At 32.9% G+C, this 21,165-nt stretch overlaps 1 protein-coding gene across 1 annotated transcript in view; it reads right to left on the reverse strand.

Annotated features, from left to right (window-relative positions):
- Nucleotides 1-21,165, reverse strand: part of DLGAP2 (DLG associated protein 2) — a 1,170,371-nt gene that overhangs the window by 960,014 nt on the left and 189,192 nt on the right. The window contains exon 2 of the mRNA XM_051976005.1: nucleotides 12,661-12,715. Coding sequence (XP_051831965.1) covers nucleotides 12,661-12,715 — 55 coding nt within the window. The remainder of the gene's footprint in view (nucleotides 1-12,660; nucleotides 12,716-21,165) is intronic.

Here is a 21,165-nt window from a genome sequence, read left to right on the forward strand (position 1 = left end):
TTTCCACAGATGAAGAAAGAATCAGATAGCTGACAATGAGACTGTCAAAAGGATTCTTAAAATCTTCAGAAATCATTGGGTTCCCTGAGATGAAAAATTGTTGATGAGACTTTTTGCAGTACTTCAGAGCTTACAGAAATTATTAGATTCCTGGCACATGAACTCATGGACAATGGGTTCCTTATGGACTATTTCTAGGACTTATGGACATTTGTAAATTTTCAGGTCGATTTATGTTGTTACATTACTACTAGCCTGTGTTATATTACTATGTGCTTATGTATTTTAAGCAATTGCAAGAATCATTGGATTTCTTGAGATGAAAGATTGTTGATGAGACTTTTGCAGTAGTTAAATTTTCATGTTGATTCATGTTATTTGTTACATTACCACTAGCCTGTGTTATATTGCTGTGTGCTTTTGTAAATTATGTATAATGCCTCCCATATTGATGGATTTATGTATACCATGTATATCTGTTACAAAGTTCTGGCCCATATTGATGGATTTATGTGTACCCCCTCAGGAACCCCCTATGTTTTAAAACAAAAGAAAGGGGGAGATGTTGGAATCCTTACTAACTGCTAACTAATTAGAGTTGATCTAATCTTACAAAAAGATGTTTTGGGCAGAACCTGAAACAAGGTACTAAGTAGAACTACCCATAATCCCTCTCTCTGGAAGGAGCATAAATAGGCCAATGGGCCAGTCGGAGAGTTCTAGAGAGGAAGACGCTACAAGTCGAGATTTCACTGGAATGACATGAAGACTGGAGCTGGCTGGAGGCTGAAGAAAAGCAGAGGCAGAGGCTGAAGGACCAGACCTTTGGATTTAAAGACATTTGGAGAGAGCTCTTGGAACCAAGCAGAGAGATAGGCCTCTAAGCTAACCGGGCTATATTGGAAATATCACCTAGCTGCTTTTTGAGAAGAAAAAGATCACAACACTGTATGAGGATGTATTCTGATGGAAGTGGATTTCTTTGACAAAGAGAAGATCTAACTCAGTTTCAATTGATCAATGATGGACAGAAGCAGCTACACACAAAGAAAGAACACTGGGAAACGAATGTAAACTGTTTGCATTTTTGTTTTGCTTCCTGGATTATTTCTACCTTTTGAATCCAATTCTCCCTGTGCAACAAGAGAACTGTTTAGTTCTGCACACATATATTGTATCTATACTGTGACATATTTAACATGTATAGGACTGCTTGCCATCTGGGGGAGTGGATGGAGGGAGGGAGGGGAAAAATCGGAACAGAAGTGAGTGCAAGGGATAATGATGTAAAAAATTACCCTGGCATGGGTTCTGTCAATAAAAAGTTATTTTAAAAACTCAATTCCATGATTTGGGGGACTAGAACTAGAAAAAAAAATACTGATTAATCCTTTAACATGTCCTCAACTTCTGAATTAAGTGATAAAGCCTTACACACTAAATGACATTTATGCTTCTGATATTGTCTTTAATGTCTTAGTTAACAATTTTTATTTTTGTTCATAAAATATGCTACACTACTAAAAAAACAAAAAAAAAATGGTTCCTGCATCTATTATTCTTTACCTCCAACATGTCTGGGTCTTGAGTCTCCTCTATTGGCAGCTGTAATTCAAGTGAGGTAGGTGGTAGAAAGACTTGTCCTACCTACTTCACTGGGTTTTTATGGGGAAAGCAATTTCCAGAAACCTTTAAAAGTTTTATAGAAATATGAACAATTATAATTATTAGTATTAATTTCAGGTTTTTACTTTTTTCCCTTAAAATAAACTGCTCATTTCCCACACTCCAAGAGTATTATTTGCTCAGGTCCTTTTTTTCTCTTTTGTACTACCCCCATCAATATATTAGGGAGAAGGAAAGAATCTTTAAAATATATAAAAAATTTAAAATCTTTCATGAATTATGAAGTCTTTGCCTTTGTTTTCTGAAGCTTAGAGGAACTTATTCTTCTCAAGTATAACAGAGACTTATATAAGCTGAGTATGTCTATGTTTTATCACAATAATGGGTATAAGACAATAATATATGATTATTGACCTCTCATAATTAGCTCTAAATATGAAATTACTAGATCTATCATATATCATAAATTAAACATGAAATATAGTATTCAAACACCAAATACTAATACATTAATAAAGTCAAACTGTTTCCCATATTCAAAATAAGGCTAACATTCAGTGCAAGAGCTTACTCTTTTTGTGATATTTGAGGGGTTTTTTTAAGTTATCAATTATTTAGTAGAACTGGGTCATTTATTTCACACTTTATTTTCTCACACCAAATATTTGCTTGTCTGAAGAATTATAAGAGAAATGCAAATAAAAGATAGGCCAATATTTCCTTAGTTAAAAACTCTAAGCAAACAAACCAACATAATTGTTTCCAAGATCAAGTACTTATAGGAATTGTCACTTTATTCACCAAGTATTACCACAGCTCTTTATTCAAAAAATGGGAATATACAAGCTATAACAAACTGGTTTCTAGCTAGACTTTGGGAACTAGCAAGATAAAACTTAACAAAAACATACTATGATGATATTTCACACTTCTTTGTAAATAATGACCTAAAATGCTATCTGTAAAATCTGCAAAGGCAGTAAATAGTCACTTTCCAAATAGCTAAGATGAAAGCCCACATAGCATCAAAATTTTCCACATAATACCAAACACTGCATTTAGCTACAGAACTGCTTTATAGTACTTTTACTTCAGGCATTATAAATTTCAGTTGTAATACAGTGAGGATATATCATGCTGGATTTGCAACAAGCAGAGGTGAATTCAAATCTCAGCTTTGATACTTGCTACCAGATTAAGAGTAAGTCACAAAGCCTCTAAACCTCAATTCTAAGATATATCCACTAAATTGTAGATAGTTATGTTCTCTTATTGGGAGAGGAAGTTCCCATGCTGAAGAAATCACAGATGCTATTTCTCTGTCTCTCTCTCTCTGTGTCTAGCATCTTGAACCACCAAAAAGCATAGAACTACTTACAATCTTAGGGAAACTCAAATTGAAAATCTTGAAGATCTCTTGACTAGAAATAAAATTATTCTTATTGGAAGTCTAAAAGTTATAATTTATCACTGCCTAAACTCTTGGTTTTTGCTTTGATAATATACATATATATATACATGCATACATATATACGGATGTATCCATATGTATAACCAGAACATACTATATGTGTATACATATGAACTTATATAACTTCTTTATATGATGTCTATGTATGTGAACATACATTCATTTCAAAAGGATCTCCTAGAGAAATCTTTAAAGACTTCAACTTATTTTATTTCTATTGATTCACCAAACTAACAAGATTTGTAAGAACCTTTAAGAGTAAAGACCCAGAGAGATAACATCTGGGACCTCTAGAGCCACCCTGATCTTAGGCTTCTATTAGGATAATGGGTGAGGTAATAATTTAAATTGTATAAGTAGGAAGGGAAATGTCATTTCCTCAGTGAAAGGGGACAGTGGGAGGGGACTTAGATTAGATTGTTTCTTGGGCCCCTTCCAAATCTTTGACCTTATTGATATTAGGGATATTCACTAGAAAGTTTCCTTATGTGTTTCTTCTCAAGCCAGTAATGTCTGGCAATCAAAGTAAAGAAATGGTACCATGTAGCTCTCTGTCACTTTCTCTACCATCTTCTACCACCCCCTGCAAAATCCAACTAGTCACCACTATTTCAATCACTTTTGGTGCAGAGACAATGGACTTCTGTGTGGGTTTTATTCATAAGCACATCACTGAATTAAAAGCATTTCAAAAACCTTCAACTTGAAAAGAAACTTTAGGAGATTTCAAATGCCTGCGTTCACTCATCCCTACTATTTAAACAACTAAGTTTCATCTGCTTTTCCTGAATTAAAATGTGCAAATCACCCAAACAACTATTTATATCCTAATATCCAACCTTTTTGTTGAATGACTCAATATAGTATAACCAAAAGTGAAGAAGTATTTATTATTTTTAATCAAATCTAATACTAAAAATTTTTAAACTGTCCAAAGTAAATTCTCTGCTTAGTAAATAATATGAAGATGTAGCCAAACTTCCATAAAGAAAAGGATATGCTTTGTTTTAGACCAGATAGTCAATCAACCTTTTTTGAATGATTTTGTACTATGAAAGGGACAGAGAAGAAAATAGGAACACCAGACAAGTAATTAACAGGACTCTGTCATTAGAGGGCTTTATACTTAAGATGATACTTATATATGTTGGAGAACATATCTTTTTTCAGGTACAGGTTTGGCCAAATGACTTCCATTCTTTCCCTGACCTTCTGATGCTTTGCCTTCAGTATATATAAGATCTCCTATTTGAAAATAGATATTCCCAAATATCTTGAAAATATTAACTTCATTTCCTTCCAATAAGAGGAAACATGGCATAATGGATAAAGAGCTATCCTCAAAGTCTCTAAATTCAAGGCTTATCTTTAATACATACTGGCTATATGACCTGGGGCTAGTTACTTAAACTCTCAGTGTTCTAAGCAACTCTAAGATTATAAATTGCAGAGAAAGTGCTGACCTAAATAGGTAGAATGCTGGAATTCTCTATACCAATTAAATCACAAGTCCAATGCTATCCTTTCCTCCCTACCTCACAATACACATAATCTCTAGCAAGTAGAAACATTTTATCTTAAAATTGGATATCATTGCCTACTTAACCTGTTTTGGAATTTTATTATTGCATAGCTATCAAAAGTCTGTATAACAAAGTGTGGCCATAGCTGTCATTCTCTAAAACCAATTCATTATTGAAACTTTAAATTATCCTTGGGAAAACGCTGTGAGGCAAGTGAGCTCCGGGGCAGAACACCAGCCAATTGTGTAATCTAAATGTAAAAGAATTTATTAAGCTCACAACAATGTAAGCCTGATTTTCCCCAGTGACAAGGCAATTCTGAGGCAAAATTATCAAAACTCTTGATAATCAGAGTGAGAAAGCCAGGCCTGCCAAGAACTAACTAGTTCCCTAATAATTTCCCTTTGGAAATTTTCTTAGTCAGAAAAAAAATAGCCAATGCCACACATTTTCAGTAAAAGAAAAAAAAAATCCATGGTATATTACCTACTAGCTATTAACATAAAATCCTCACATGTTAAGTGACAGAAATTGAGAAAATTACTCATACAAGGCAAAGAGACATTATGCTTACAAGATTAATTTTTTCCCAGAGAATACAAGGGTAAAAGGCACCAGAAGTGCTAGCCATTTGTATAAAGATGAAAGAAGGAATTTTATGTAAATAGGGTCAATAAAGTATTTCAAGATACATAAAAATATATATTAGTGTGTGTGAGAATGAAGAATTTCCAAATGCATCTTGGGTATATCCAAGTGTGTTAGAGTTCAAATGTTGGAGTTTGTTCTTCTCAAAGCACAGCTGGTTTAGAGGCTTGGAGCCCTTCGGATGTCTCCAAATCCAAAGGTTCTGTCCTTCAGCCTCTGACTCTGCTTTCTTCTGCCTCCAACCAAGACAGAGATGGAAGGTCTCTCTTATCTCCTTCTGGGGAGCCCAGCTACCAACTTGCCGCGGAGAGAGGGCTTCTGGCGTAGCTCCACTGAAATCCGTCAAAAGTGTTCTCTGCACAAGAGTCGTTCCTCTTGAGTCCAGCGCGATCAGCCAGCCAAGAGGAAAAAAGTGTATTCTGGAATGGCTGTCTCGCCTTATATGTGAACCTTCTGAAAGAATGGGATTATGGGTTTTCTCCCATAGTGCTCTCTGGCCCAAAGAGCTTTAAGGTGTGGTGTAGAAAGTGTACTTTTTGAAGCTAGCATTCAAATGCTAGTCCAATGAGTAAAGGTGGGAACACAAGCCTTGTCTTGATTAGTTCTACTTAGTACCTTGTTTCAGGTTCTGGCCAAAACAACTTCTTGTAAGATTAGATCAACTCTAATTACTTAGCAGTTAGTAAGGATTCCAACACAAGTGGGCCATTTATCTCAAATGCTCAGTATGGTTAGATCTGTTCCTTTGTACTAAACTCAATATTAACAAATTAAGAATGTATAATGGAAAGAGTGCTAAACAAAGATAAATAATGAAACTGGACCTTAAGATCACTACAGAACTTTACAGTTATATATCTAATCTATGATATTATCAAAGGATTGCTGCTCAATCATTCAGTCATGTCAGACTCTTTGTGATCCCATGGACAAGAGGTCCATGGTATTTTCTTGGCAAAAATACTGAAATGGTTTCCAATTTTCTTCTTCTATGAATCACTGATCCATAACAGAGGTTAAATAATTTGCTCAATGTCACATAACTAGGAAGTTTCTGAGGCTGTATTTAAACTAAGGTCTTCCTGACACTGAGCCCAGAACTTTCTTTACTGCATCATGTAGCTATTACAACTAATTAATCTCATTCATTAATTATCCCTCAGCTTGCTACTTATAGTAATTCTTCTCCCATAATTCTAAGGTAACTAAGTCCTTTGTTTTGATATTTTTATGATTAATGTAGATGGATCAGAACACAATTCAAGTTATTAGATACTATAAACTACAAAAACATCTTTCCCAAACATAAGCAGTTACTCACTTATATCTCTATATTTTTTTAATTGCAGATCTCCTAGGAATACTTCAATATATAATTTATAGATTATGTAATTCATTAATAATAATCAAATATATACATACAAAGCCACAAAGAAGTATAATGTTGTAGTAGTGAGAAATAACCAAAAGCATTTCTACCTATAGCTGTAACTGCAGATGACTTCCTTATTCTTGGATATAAAGTTTCACTAGTCAGTTCATTCATGATATCAAATAGCATTCCTCCTCAAGAATTGTATTTGTTCACTTCATAAGATAAAGATTAAAATAGTTTCATTCGTATATTATACAACTTCTCTACAATCAATAGCAGGAAAGTTTTCTCTTTAGCTTCTATCAATCTACCACTTCCAATCGTTTCTAAAAATGACAATTAAAACTATCATTTCTACAATATTTCACTTGTCTTTTAAAGCCACATTAATAGTAACTATAGCCTTTGTAGGAGAGGCTTTTGAATTAGGTATTATAATACTATGATTCCATAGCTATAGGCTCAAGAATGATTCAGTTTTAGTAAGAAAATATAACTAACCCTAGATTATCTATAGGTAGCATCAGTAGAATGCTAATAATACCTTATTTTATGAGGCAAATGGCACATAAATCATAGGATCATAGACTCGGAGCTATAAGAAAACATCTGGTCTAACCATTTTATAGACAGGGAAACTGAGGGTCAAAGTAGTTAAATAACTTGTCCTATGTCATACAAGAAGTAAATAGAAATGATAAAATTTTATTTCAGATTCTATGATTCTAAATCTATCACCTTTTCTATAATTCTATATACTAGTTGGCCTTGGAATCTAGAACAACTAGGTTTAAGTCTTGCCTCCAACTCAAACAAGCTTTGTGACCTTGAGTATAAATACTCAGAGACCACAACTTTCTCTAGACTAAAAGACTAAGTTCTCTGAGACTATAAGTTTCAGACAAGTTGCCAAACTGAATCAGTGAGAGAAAATTTCCAAACAAGAGATTTCCTACACATTAAAATCATAGTTGAAGTCAAGAAAAGAAATAAAGAAAGAAAGAAAGGAAGGAAGGAAGGAAGGAAGGAAGGAAGGAAGGAAGGAAGGAAGGAAGGAAGGAAGGAAGAAAAGAAGGAAAGAAGGAAGAAAAGAAGGAAGGAAGGATTTGATCAAGCTATTAAATTTAATTCACCGAATATTTTTATGTACCTAATATGTACCAAGTAACGTGCTAAGCATCAAGAAGCATAAACCAAAATATAATCTCTTCTCATGTAATTCATGTTCTATAACATGATAAGTGCTTTTAAAAAGAAACTGCTATGTGAAATCTCTAGAGAAAGGCAATGACTGTCAAGGAAAATAATTTTTAAAAATATCTTATAAGAAGCTTCTCAATTGCAGTTTATTTGTAAGAATGGGTAGGAATTAAGCAGTTGAAGACAGAATGGATTACAGTCATTGGGAATAGTGTAAGTCACAGAAATAGGAAGATGCAAGGCATTTGAGGAAGACAAATATTGTCTAGTTTTTCTTAACTAGTGTGATACAAGATAAGGCTGTAAAGGTAGGGTGACAACAGATCATGAGAGGCTTTGAATACCTGGTACAAAAATACAAAATTTAAAATGAAATCATTAATAATTCAGAAGTATTTATATGGCTCTCTCAGCAATGTGTGCTAAAGTTCCTTTGATCTCTCCAAAATACTAGTCAACCTAAACTCAGATGCAAAATAACCACCATTCATTACAAACAAGGCTACTGAAATCAGTGTCAAGGGAGCATAATTGTATCCCACCATAGATAGTTACCACACAAACTGAAAGCTTAGCCCAAACAAGGGTCAGGAAAAAAGAGAGAGTGCATCAAATTGGAAGGGAATTTGAAGCCCTGAAAAAAGAATTAATAATGGTTCTCGCACTCAAAAATTGATATCAGTGACTTACTCATTTTGGAAAGAGTTATTGACTTTTAGAAGGTCATCCAAGACATCACACACAGTGTTAAACTTTAGACTCAGTCCCATGGATAGGAAGCATTTGGCCTCCCTATTCTGGAAGAGTTCCAAAAAAAGGGATTTTGATTTATTAGAACCAGAAAATTCAAAGAATAGGAAACATGGAACTTCAAAAGAAATTACTTGGAAGTCAAGTGGAAGGTTAAGAGCAACCATAAGAATAGACATTTCTTAGAGATTTAATTTATTTGGATTTAATACATGTTTAATAAGCACTTACTAAGTACTACTTAGATGGATATTGTACTAAATGCTGAAGATACAAAAACAAAACAATGCCTATCCTTAAGTAGTTTATAATTCTACTTGGGCAAAATATGTCTATAAGGTAATTAAACACAAAATATGTACAAAGTAAGCACAAAGTAATTTCTGGAAGTGGGGAGAGGACTAACCACTGGGTTCATTGAGAAATGTCTCATATGAGAGGTATCACTTGAACTGAATTTGAAGTGAGCTAGATTCTAGCAAGTGGAGGTAAGAAGGGAGAACATGGGAGAAAGTTTGTGAAGAGAACAATTTGCACTGAGTTTACACAGAGAAGGAGATAAAGTATCATTTACCGGAAACAGCAAATAGACCAATTTGGATGAAACATAAAATTTGTGAAGAAAAGTAATGTCAAATTCTTCTAGATTAGAAAGATGGTCTCTCCCTCTCCCCTCTCTCATCCCAACCATTGTCACAGAGTTCTTTTCCATGCCTTTCTAGGGAATAAGATATACAAACTCTACTCAGGTCTAAATCAAGTATGTTCAATCAGCATATCACAAAATTTGCCTGCAAATTTAATGTCATCACTCATTAGCCAGCTAGTTTCAGGTATATAAATAACTTTTCATCAAAGATATTTTCAGATCTTATCATCCATCAGCATAGGAAAATCAAGGGAAAAAAAGCAGAAATTTGCACTGTAATTTTAATACTAAGAGAGCATTAACAACCTCTATACAAAAAGAGACTGGCCAAGGAACAAATAAAATTTCTAGCCAGTAAGACTCAGAAGATTATTAGAGACTACAATGGAAAAATTTTAAGAGAAGCCATATCTGTTTTTTATATTTGAAAGAGTTTTCCTCAACCACCACCATTGCACTACCTCTCCCCCTAAAGATAGAACAATGGTATATATTTATATATCCAATTAGATTCTGTTATAGATAACTCAGATGCCCCATTGTAAGAATATATGTTTATGCGGTCAGTATCATTTCTATATAAAAAATAAACTGAATAATAATATAGCTTGACTCCTTTTCTTTGAAACATCATTCCAAATTTTAACTTTCCCAAAACAATTGGCAAATTAAAGTGAATCTATTCTGAATCACAGGAAAGTTTCAGAATATGTATCAGGATATAATAAATACCATTTCAATTTTAATTTCCAATAAACATTTGTTATTTAGCTAGTTCTATGATTTCTGTATATTGTGATAACTCAGATGTGTTCTGATATCCTGCATTATTTTGTCTGATCAACAATAAAAGTCTTGTGTAGGCTTTGTTTTCTACTTTTAAAAATGATTCATGATTTAATAATTACAGGAAAGATACCCTACACTATCCTTCATGTGCAACTTGGCCATTTTTTAGAAACAATATGAAATCATATTTATAAATTATCAAGTGGAGAAATCCAAATACCATCCTACAATGTAATACAGATGTCTCTTTATATACATTTCACGTGCATGATTAAAATGCACTAATGTCAAATAATGTCTGTGTGCCCAAAACATTTTCTAAATATCATTTTCTGAATAACTTAATAGCTTAATACACCCAAGATCAAATTTTACTGTATGTCAATAGCTAGGACTTATTTATCTTTCAATTCTAAACAAATTGCTATATTAAAGTTAATATTCCACTCTGCTCTTTTTTCTTCCTCTGTTTAATAACATCTTTACTGTTTCCATAATCAATGTGATAGCCTTGGGTCTTTTTTTCACCTGACTTGAAAGTAAAGTATTACAGCATATAAACATTTTCAACAAAATTGACTAACAATTCCTTTCATTGTTCATGCTTAAATGTTACTAAATGCCAGCCTTCTGGGCCCTAGCTGTCAGTCATTTGAAAGAATAGAGGAAAAAACAAATTTTTAAAGTTTAATTTTACATATTTTCATTATGTCCTTGAAATTATCTAATAATCAAAGAAGATGCCTTTTAATAACCATTTAGGAACCCATTTTGATTTCTAAAGAACATAAAATAAAATCAGAATTTATTTTATTATGAATTTAGGGGCTTCTCAAAATGAAAAAAAAATAACATGGAAAATATCCAGTGAACTCTGTAACATAAATTTACTCATTTACTATTTTATTCATCAAAATAGGTCACCCCATGCATGCTCATATACTTTTCCCAAAGTCTTAATTTCTTAGTGCAATTTAGTTATTAAAATTTCCATTGAGCTTTTATTAGTATATTTATGGGGAGGGGGGAAATCCACTTTGTTAAAAAGTTCAACCAGTTTTATCGGTAAGCTCCATATAGCAATAAAACTCTGAAATTCCCAGCAGCCATTCATATAAACAGGCAAAATGGAAGTAAATAGAATTCTGTGAACTGACATTGATTTTAGGCAATAATACAAGTTATCTCTTTCCATTAGAAAAAGATTACACTCAGATAGAAAAGTGTTTCTAGGGATTCAAAAATTTTACATATTGCCATTTTTAAATGACAACTATATTCCACAACAAGATTGTTAACCATTTACAATAGAAATTACAAGGATTATATTAAGTAATGTTAACTAATTATACCTAACAGAATATGATTCCCATATGTTAAATTCTGTCAAGCAGAAGTAAACCAACACTATTATTCTAAAAGTTGGATATAATGGAAAGAGGACTAGACTTTGAGTCAGAAAGTTCTGGATTCAAATACTGCCTCTGACATACCACTGATTGTGTGACCAAAGGAAAGTCCCTCTTAATATTATAGGCAACTTTAACCTTAAGACTATGAGTCACAGATAAATTGCCATTCCACATCAATGGAGAGATTCTGCACACTGGGAGTTTGCTACACTGGTAAATCCTTAAACATATAAAACAATAAATATATAAAAACTAAAATAACAAATGGTACTATATAATCTAAAGTAATGAAAATGAAATTACAATTCTATGATCAGACCTTGATAAAATCATAACCCCAAAATACCTAGGAATATAATTGTGCTACATATACAATATTAGGTCTTTCTAAAGGCATTCAGGGAAGGAAATTTTAAAATAAAGGAAAAAAGACTGGTATGGCTGCATCTATTCTTCTACTAATTTAACATTTTTGTGTTATGAAAACAACTGGAATAGGAAAGTGGATCCTTCCTGTGTATAACAGTAAGATTCAGATGAAGACTTTGTAAATAGGAGTTATAGGGTTAGGACATGTAAACTTGATTTCTTTCTTTTTTATTGCAAAATAGCACAATGTTCCAAAATTTCCTTTCAGATAATTTTTCACTATCAGGTTTCTTGGAAAATATCCCAAAGCCTCATACTTACTACTTCAAATTAAATACCTCTGGCCTACCATGAGAAATTACACAGTGATACCATCTCTCAACTCAAGACTCCCATCCTGTTCTTTTATTCATTGCAGTCCAGAAGGCTTTAAGCACAAACCATCTATCCATTTCCTACCTAGACTATCAATATAAAAGCCTTGATTGCAAACAGACTCCAAATGTAGTGTTTCTGGCACACTGGGCTCTGCTAACCAGAATCAGTCTTTTTTATAATTTGAAAAAAAAAAAAAAAAAGACTGCAGAGTGAACATAACAACTATAAAAACTACTACCAGTTTTCCTCAAGAAGAGAAAGCCAACAATACTACAAATGTGCAAATCTAATTCTCCAGATGAAAAATGGTCTCAATGGGTCTCAACTTACATATGGAACTGAGCATCCAATTTCTCCCACTTTTCCACGTTTGAAGCACAATTCTAAAAACAACAATCTTCAATGCCTAAATTATGAGATCGCATTAAAAAAAATCTGATTCCAAAACAAAAAAATGGAAATTTGTTTACCTGTATTCCTGTCTGGTAAGATACAGCAATGCTTCTGCAGAATGCCAGGCAAAACCTATTGAAAACAAATAAATAAAACAATACGTGTGGTTACCATTAGGGAAGAGAAAAGCATCTCATTAACTGCTGAAACTGTTTCTCTAATAAGGTCATTCAGTGTTGCTCAAAGTCATCACATTGAGAACAGTCTAACAAATTGAACAGTACAAGGGAAAATGGATGACATGCATTTTTCATCAAAAAGGTTAATCAGAGAAGTGTACAAGTTTATATGTTCTTCATGAGCTGATAACAGCTCAGTTACATATATTCCTCTTGGACCTTGAGATTGTCTATAAATTCCATAGAGGACTCTTAATATAATGGTAAATGAATAATTAGTCAACCAGTTTCTGAGATACCTTTGTTTAAAAGCAGACAATTTTCTAGTCTAGAAATCAAAAATTGTCCTAAACAACATATTTGAATTCATTACTGCTGCTTTCTAAATCAAGTATAGATACTTCCAACCACAGTTAATGATAAAAGGCAAAATGAAAATCTTATTTTTGAAGGCTTAATAAAATAAAAAATACTTAAAGATTTTTTTTAAATTCCCCAGAAAAACCCAAGATAGATAGATAAATAGATAGAAAGACAGATGATAGACAGACAGATAGGAAGGTATAGTCTACATAGTTTGTCAACCAAAAGGATTTTGTAGAAAATCTTTTTTGCAGTGCTTCCAGTGGCCAATTAAATAAAACAACCAACTTGAAATATTATGTTATCATATTGAATCTACACATCTAGAGCAAAACAACTACAATTCTTTCTATTTTTCCCAGCCATTAAGCATCTATTGTTGTTTGCAGAGCACTATGCCAGATAGAAAGATGAAAAAGAATACTAATAAAGAAAAAGAAGACAGCTTTCACCCCTGAAAAGTTGACAGTCTGGACAAGCTGCTTTCAACTTAACCACACAAGGCAAACGGTCAATAAATACTTGTTAAAGTGAATTTAATTATAGAATTTCTCTTAAGAGCAATGATTGCCCCCTCTGTGTGCCAAGATAAGAACTCTTCCCTTCCCTTATGTGCCCCTGAATGATATTAAATACAACCTTGCAGCCAACAAGGAACAATTCCAGTCCAATAATGTAATGCCTATTAAATGTACAGTACTGGAAAAGACACAAAGTCTCAAAGTCCTTTCCTCAAGGACCTTTTTATATAGTTTTGTGGTCAGAACAAATACACATTAAATTATGATAATCACAGTATCAACTCAAACTTAAAGCACTGTTTAAAAATTTTCAATAACATTTTATTTTTCCAATTACATGTAAAGATAGTTTTCAAAATTCATTTTTTTATAAAATTTTCAGTTCCAAATTTTTTGCTCCCTTCCTCTTTTACATTTCCCTATTACCAAGACAGCAAGTAATCCAATAGAAGTTATACATGTACAATAATTTTAAATATTTCCATATTATTTATGTTGTCAAGTAAAAATCAGAATAAAAGGGAAAAAACACACACAAAAAAAGAAAAAAATTTAAGGTGCAAAAACTATGCCTAGATCTGTATTCATTTCCATGGTTCTCTGGATGTGAACTCCACTGTGTAGAATGTTTTCCTGGTTCTACTCACTTTACTCAGCATCAGTTCATGTAAGTCTTTCCAAGTTTTTCCTTTCTTATACAATAATACTATCCCATTACATTTACATTGCATATTTTATTCAGCCATTTCCCAATTGATGGCCATTCACTTAATATCTAATTCCTTGCTATTATTTAAAAAAAAAAAAAAGAGCTGTTACAAACATTTTTGTCCATGTAGTTCCTTTCCTCTCTTTTATTATCTCTTTGGGATACAGACTCCCATAATGATACTGCTAGATTAAAGGGTATACACTGGTTTATAATCCTTTGGACATAGTTCCAAATTGCTCTCCAGCAACTTAAATTACTTTAATATTTACAAGAATAGCTGAGTGACTTTTTTTAAAATTTCCCAATTTTCTGCTTTCCTTCTGATCTTGGCCACTTTTGTTTTATTTGTACAAAAACTTTTTAATTTAATGTAATTAAAATTGTTTATAACTTTGCTCTCTGTCTCTTCTTTATCTATCGTTTACTTATCCATAAGTCTGATAAGTAATTTAAAATTTTATAAACTTTCTCAGAGAAAGAACTCATCTCAAATATTTAAATAATTTTATCAAATCTATAAGACTACAAGTCATTTCCTATATAAATGTTCAAAGATTATGGACAGTTTCCCAGTGAAGAAATCAAAACAATTTATGGTTATATGAAACATGCTCTAAATCATTATTGATTATAGAAATGTGAATTAAAACAACTTTAAGATACCATTTTATGCCTATCAGATTGGCTAAAATGATTGAAAGGGAAAGCCAAAGTTGGAGGGGAGGGAGAAAAATTGGGACACTAATTCATTATTGGTGGAATTGTGAACTCACCCAATCATTTTGGAGAGCAATCTGGAATTCCACTCAAGCAACCTGGAATTCTACCCTTTGACCTAGCCATACCAATACAAAGTTTATTTCCAAAGATGATTAGGGAAAAAATACAAAAAATCTCTATTTCTAAAATGTTTATAGCAGCTCTTTTTGTGGTAACAAAGAACTGGATATTGCAAGGATGCCCATCAATTGGAAAATGGCTAAACAAGTTGTGGTATATGATTATGATGGAATATTACTTTGCTAGAAGAAATCATGAGCTCAATGATCTTAGAAAATCATGGAAAGACTTCCATCAAATAATGAAAAGCAAAATGAGCAGAACTAAGAGAACACTGTAAACAGTAACAGCAATTTTATTTTAAGAACAACTTTGTCAAATAAGTTATTTTGACTATTGTAAATACCTAAACTACAAAAGATGTATAAAGAAAAACACTATCTGTATTGAGAGAAAAAATTCAGAAATAGAAGTACTTATAGATAGTAACCATCTTTAGGGAAGAGAGGAGGAAAAGAGAAGGAAGAAAAAAAGAGGAAAAAAGAAATTTATATAACTTTAGTATATCTTTAAAAGGAATAGTAAATTTTACATAATATATTTGTAGTTGCAGAGGTAATCATTTTTATTATACATGTTATAGAAATGCTTGTTTTATTCCACAAATCTAAAATAAAACTTAAAGATAAAAATAAAATTTTAAATTAAAAAAGTGGAATACCAAATTGTTTCCCTATTTCTTTTACTGGCATCCCTATTTGCCAAATCATAAAGCTTAAACCCTACTTTCCTCAGAACTTCTCTATTACTATTGAAAATACCAACATCTTCCCATTCCTACAGACTCAAGATCTCATGTCATCTTTGTTACCTTACTTTAATTAATCTCCCTGCCTTGGCCTCCACCATATTCAATTTGTTGTCAAGTTATTGTGTCTAGCTTTACAACATCTCTTCACATATACCATCTTTCCACTCACACAGCATTCTTCCTATGCAGGATCTTCTCACCTCACTGCTGGATTATTTCAATAGCTTCCTAGTTGGTCTCCCTGCCTCAAGTCTTTCCCTACTCCAGTCTAGCCTCCACTCAGCTAAATGATCTTCTTAAAGTTTAGGTCTGACTATATAGGTATCCATCCAAACATCAGTAGCTCTGTATTACCTCCATGATCTAATACAAAATCTTCTATCTGGCTTTTAAATTCCTTTACCACCTGGCTCCTTCTCACCTTTCCAGTCTTTTTATTCTTTACTCCTTCCTGTACTCTTCCTACTCAGAAGCCAGAAACACTGGCCTTGAAGTTCTTCACAGTTTATTCCAACTCTAGGCTTTGTGACTATATTGACTGTTTTTCATGCTTAGAATGTTTTCCCTCCTTACTTTTACCTCATAAATCCCTTAGTCTCTTTCAAGATAGTTAAAATTCTACCCTTTGAAAGAAACTAATTTCTCCCTTTCCCCCACTGCTTTCTTTTTGAGATGACTTGCTATTTTTACTATATGTTAATGAATATATATACATACATGTATACATTTGTGTATGTATTAAAGGCAATAAAAAACAATACAGGTATACATATTTGTGCATTTTTATGTTTGTACATATGTATGTGTATACATATATATAGATACACATACCATGTATTTACTTAGGTTTTTTTTTTTTTTTTTTTTGGTTTTGGAGTTGGTTTATGCATTAGAACCCTCCCTGATGGTATAGATTTTTTTCCTTTATGTCAGTTGTATTTAACATAATGCCTAACTTAATAATGACTTGGTGACTGACTAAGCTTTGGGGTTGTCTCTATTTTCTCTTCCTAATCTTCCAATCAGTCACCAGATGCTATAGAGTTGTTTGTTTTATTGGTTTTTGATGGGGGGTTTTTGAGGGGGAGGGTTTTTTTTGTTGAGACAATTGGGGTTAAGTGACTTGTCCAGGGTCCCACAGCTAGGAAGTCAGTTCTCCTGACTTCAGGGCTGGTGCTCTAAACACTGAGCCATCTAACTGCCTCAGTGTTTGTTTGTTTTTTCAATATCTCACATCTTGTCTTCTTTTGAATTGTTTCCATCACCTAACTCAAGAACTTTTTATATTACACATAGGAATAATGGCTTCCTAAACACCTTCTTTACCCCAGTTGCTCTCCTTTCAATCCATTCTACCCACCATTGCCAGATTAATTTTCCTTATTTTCCACCCTAATCATCTATTCTTCTGTTTAGAAAAATCGCTGTGACTGGACCACCTTACCCCTAACTATTAGCATTGGAGAATGATAACAAGCCATTGTTTTTGTTTTCCTATATAGATCATTGCTAAGTGGATATATTAGCAAAAATATAATATATACTACATTAGTATAAAATATGGTGGTCTTAGGGTTTAGCTTTACTCTTTTTGCCCTCCAAAAAACTCAAAATGGAAAATTTTCCCATTCCAAATATGTAAAATAATATCTTTCCTCCAAATTACCAAAGAATGCTATTTGTTCCATTACCACCTGTAGTCATCTTCCTCAGTAACAACCTTTCCCTTTTATCTCTCATAGCACTTCATCTAGTATTCCCAAATGCACTCATGTTGTAGTATATTATCACCACTTGTGCTTGTTTCTGATCCATCTCACACACACACACACACACACACACATACAAACCCTCCTACTAGAAAGAGTTCCATGAAGGCAGGAGCTCTGTCTTACCTAAATATTATGTCTCTCCCAATCCTAAGAATACTCATATCAAACACACAACTCACTTAATAAATGTTTGTCAAACATATGTTTTTCAGATGAATATTAGAAAATTCCCAAAAGTTCCCACTAATAACACTGTTTCATTCAGTAATGTACAAAAAATATACTATTTAATTGGGGAAAAGTTATTGTGCTGGGGGAGAGAATAGGGTTGTTGAGATTTCCGAGAAATTTTCTGCAGATGTAATCTATTGTGGAATTTACTTTATATTTTCTGTTGATGGGTAATTTTTGTTCAGTGATTGTGCTCATATCTAATCTTGACAGCCTCCTCCCAGGCCTGCTCCCAGGGAAGCCATGTATATTTAGTCTCAGACTTACTTCTGGCCTTTGAGCATACTGAGCACGCACCACCGATGCCTTGCAGCAGGATTTAGCTGAAAGGTACAGGAAGGTACTATTATAATAGGTTTATTTCTTCCTCTCTGAGGGATTTACAGAAGACAGCAATAGAGAATGAAATTATCCTTCCTCCCCAAAGGCACTCTTAAAAAGTTCAATTCCTGTCAACTTGCCTACTTAATGTGTATGTTCAGCTGCCAGGAGTAATTGTGGGCCATTGTGCCTTGCAATGCCAGAGGCAGATGAGGTTAAAGAAAATGGCCTTCAACCTTATAACCAACCTTCTCCATCAATGCCCTGCCCAGCTTCATTGAGAAACAAAATTCCAATAAATACCATAAGTCTTCTTCACATCCCATGGCTCAAGAAAATTTTCCTGCTTATATCTTCTAGTAATTGCATGTATGTGTGTGTGTCATGTCTTATCAACTATATTATAAGCCCCTTAAGGACAAGTCCAACTTAAGAACTATCAATTCCATGAAGTCTTCTCTAATGATGCTAGCCACTCTCACTTCTCCATTTCTAATCTTTCTGAATTTACTACATAGGCTATACAAATAGAAGTTTCTTATAACCTGTCTTAACTTCTGTTTTTCTGTTTAAGACCATTTACCACTCTATTATAGCAGAAAATAATGTCACTGATATAATACAAGCACTTGACTACAAATATATGTGTATGAACAAAGTATATGACTTCTTAATGGTAACATTTATTCAACAAAAACATCTCAATGTGTATATCCCCTTTAAATTATCATTTTAGAAGAGCAGATATTTATTCCAAAAAGAATACTACTCATAACATTCAGATATTCTTTTATGATAATTATCTTCTGAAATAAGCAGAACATCCCTAGAACTACATAAATTCATGAGCAAACATTTAAAGAACAATTAATTCCAATACTATATAAACTCTTTGGAAAAATGGGCAACGAAGGAATTTTACCAAATTCTTTTTTATAACACAAATGGGGTAATGATACCTAAACAAAGAAGAACAAAAACAGAGAAAGAAAACTATAGATCAATTTCTCTAATGAAAAATGATGCAAAAACTTTAAATAAAATACCAACAAAGAGATCATAGCAATATATTTAAAAAGATCATACAGTATGACTAGTTGGGATTTATACCAGTAACCCAGCCTGATCCAATTTTAAGAAAACTATTAGCATAAGTGGTCATATCAATAACAAAAATGAAAAATATATGATTATCTCAAAAGATACAAAAAAAAAACCTTTGACAAAATATATTTATTCCTATCAAAATGCTAGAAAGCATAGGAATAAATGGAGCTTTTCTTAAAATGATAAACAATATATATCTAAAACTATCAGCAAGTATTATTTCTAATAGGGATTAGCTAGAAACTTTTCCCAAAAGATCAAGGATGAAGCAAAGATGTCTATTATCACAACTAAAATTCATTGTTCTTCTATAAATGCTTGCTATAACAATAAGGCAAGAAATGAACAAATGGAACTACAAAGCTAATATATCCAGTGACCACAATAATATAAAGGAAAAGAAAAGTAAAAGGCAGGTGGACCCAGATTAATTGCAATTACTAAATTTAGTCCCAGAAAACAGATAGTGAAAAACATTTCCCTCCACTCTGGGGAGGGAAGGAGAATTAGAGTTACAAAGGAAGACATACTATTGGTCAGTTTTGCTTAACTGTTTTTTCTTCTTACCGTGTAGTTCATAGGGAGTGGATCTAGTAATGATTATGATGTAAAAAAGAAAAGTCATCAATAAAACTTTAAAATAGAAATTAAATTAATGCTTTCCAAGCTAGTGTATGAACTATACATGAAAAATATACTAATTATTGTGTTATCACATCTCATTTATAAACCAAAATGTATTAACTGATTTGACTACCCAATTTTTTTTACAAGATTGTATTTTTAGAAAGAGGCAAAAGTTATCTGAATTCAAATTTATTATCCTTTAAAGATTGTCATAAGAATGTGCTATAGCTCAGATGGTGATTTCAAAAGAAGAGTTCTCAAGAATCAATTCTATTCAACAATCATATATTAGTTTTTGAGTAGTGACATTCATTGGAATAAGAATATAGTCTCCCAAGGTAACACTTATCTGGATGTATATTCTTGTCTTTGTTATAAAACCAGTCATAGTTACTTTGATTACTCTAGAATGTCTCATATCTGTTCCTTTCCATTCACATAGCCATTACCTTTATTCTGGCCTTTAACTTCTGTGTGGACTATGGCAGATCTGTTTCTGTCTTCCTCCTTCCTCACTTCCTTTCTCCTCTCAATCACACACATACACACAAAGCATGCAAGCACTTATTCTTTCAATTCACAAGAGTAAAGATTTGGGGTTCAAGGGACTTAAGAGACCACTTAGTCTAAATCTCTCATTTTGCAGATAAGGAAACAAAACCACAGGCTTGCTCAAGATCCTTTTCAAACTTCTTCTGACTCCTGACTCCAAATTCAGCTTTTTTGAAATTCAACAATTCCATAAACATTTATTAAGAACCTATAGTGTGGGGCAGCTAAGTGGAGCACAAGCCCTGAAGTCAGGAGGACCTGAGTCCAAATCTGATCTCAGGCACTTAACACTTCCTAGCTGTGTGACCTTGGGCAAATTATTTAATCCCAATTGCCTCAGCAAAAAAAAGGAAGCAGAAGAAGAACCTATAGTGTCCCAGCAATTGGAGGTGGAAGATGAAACAGGGCACAATCCTTGCTCTGAATGGTCTTCATAAAAAGAACATGTAGCCAAATGAATGTATGAGGATACAATAGAGAAGAAGAAGCAGTTCAAAGTGTTCACAATAATTTTTAGAAGAGGTCATATTCAACTGGGAAAAAGGAAAATTGGGAAAGCATAATCATTCATTATTATAACATGTATATTACCTTATAATTATATTA

Source organism: Antechinus flavipes, chromosome 2, assembly GCF_016432865.1.
Source record: "Antechinus flavipes isolate AdamAnt ecotype Samford, QLD, Australia chromosome 2, AdamAnt_v2, whole genome shotgun sequence".
Lineage (NCBI taxonomy): Eukaryota > Metazoa > Chordata > Mammalia > Dasyuromorphia > Dasyuridae > Antechinus > Antechinus flavipes.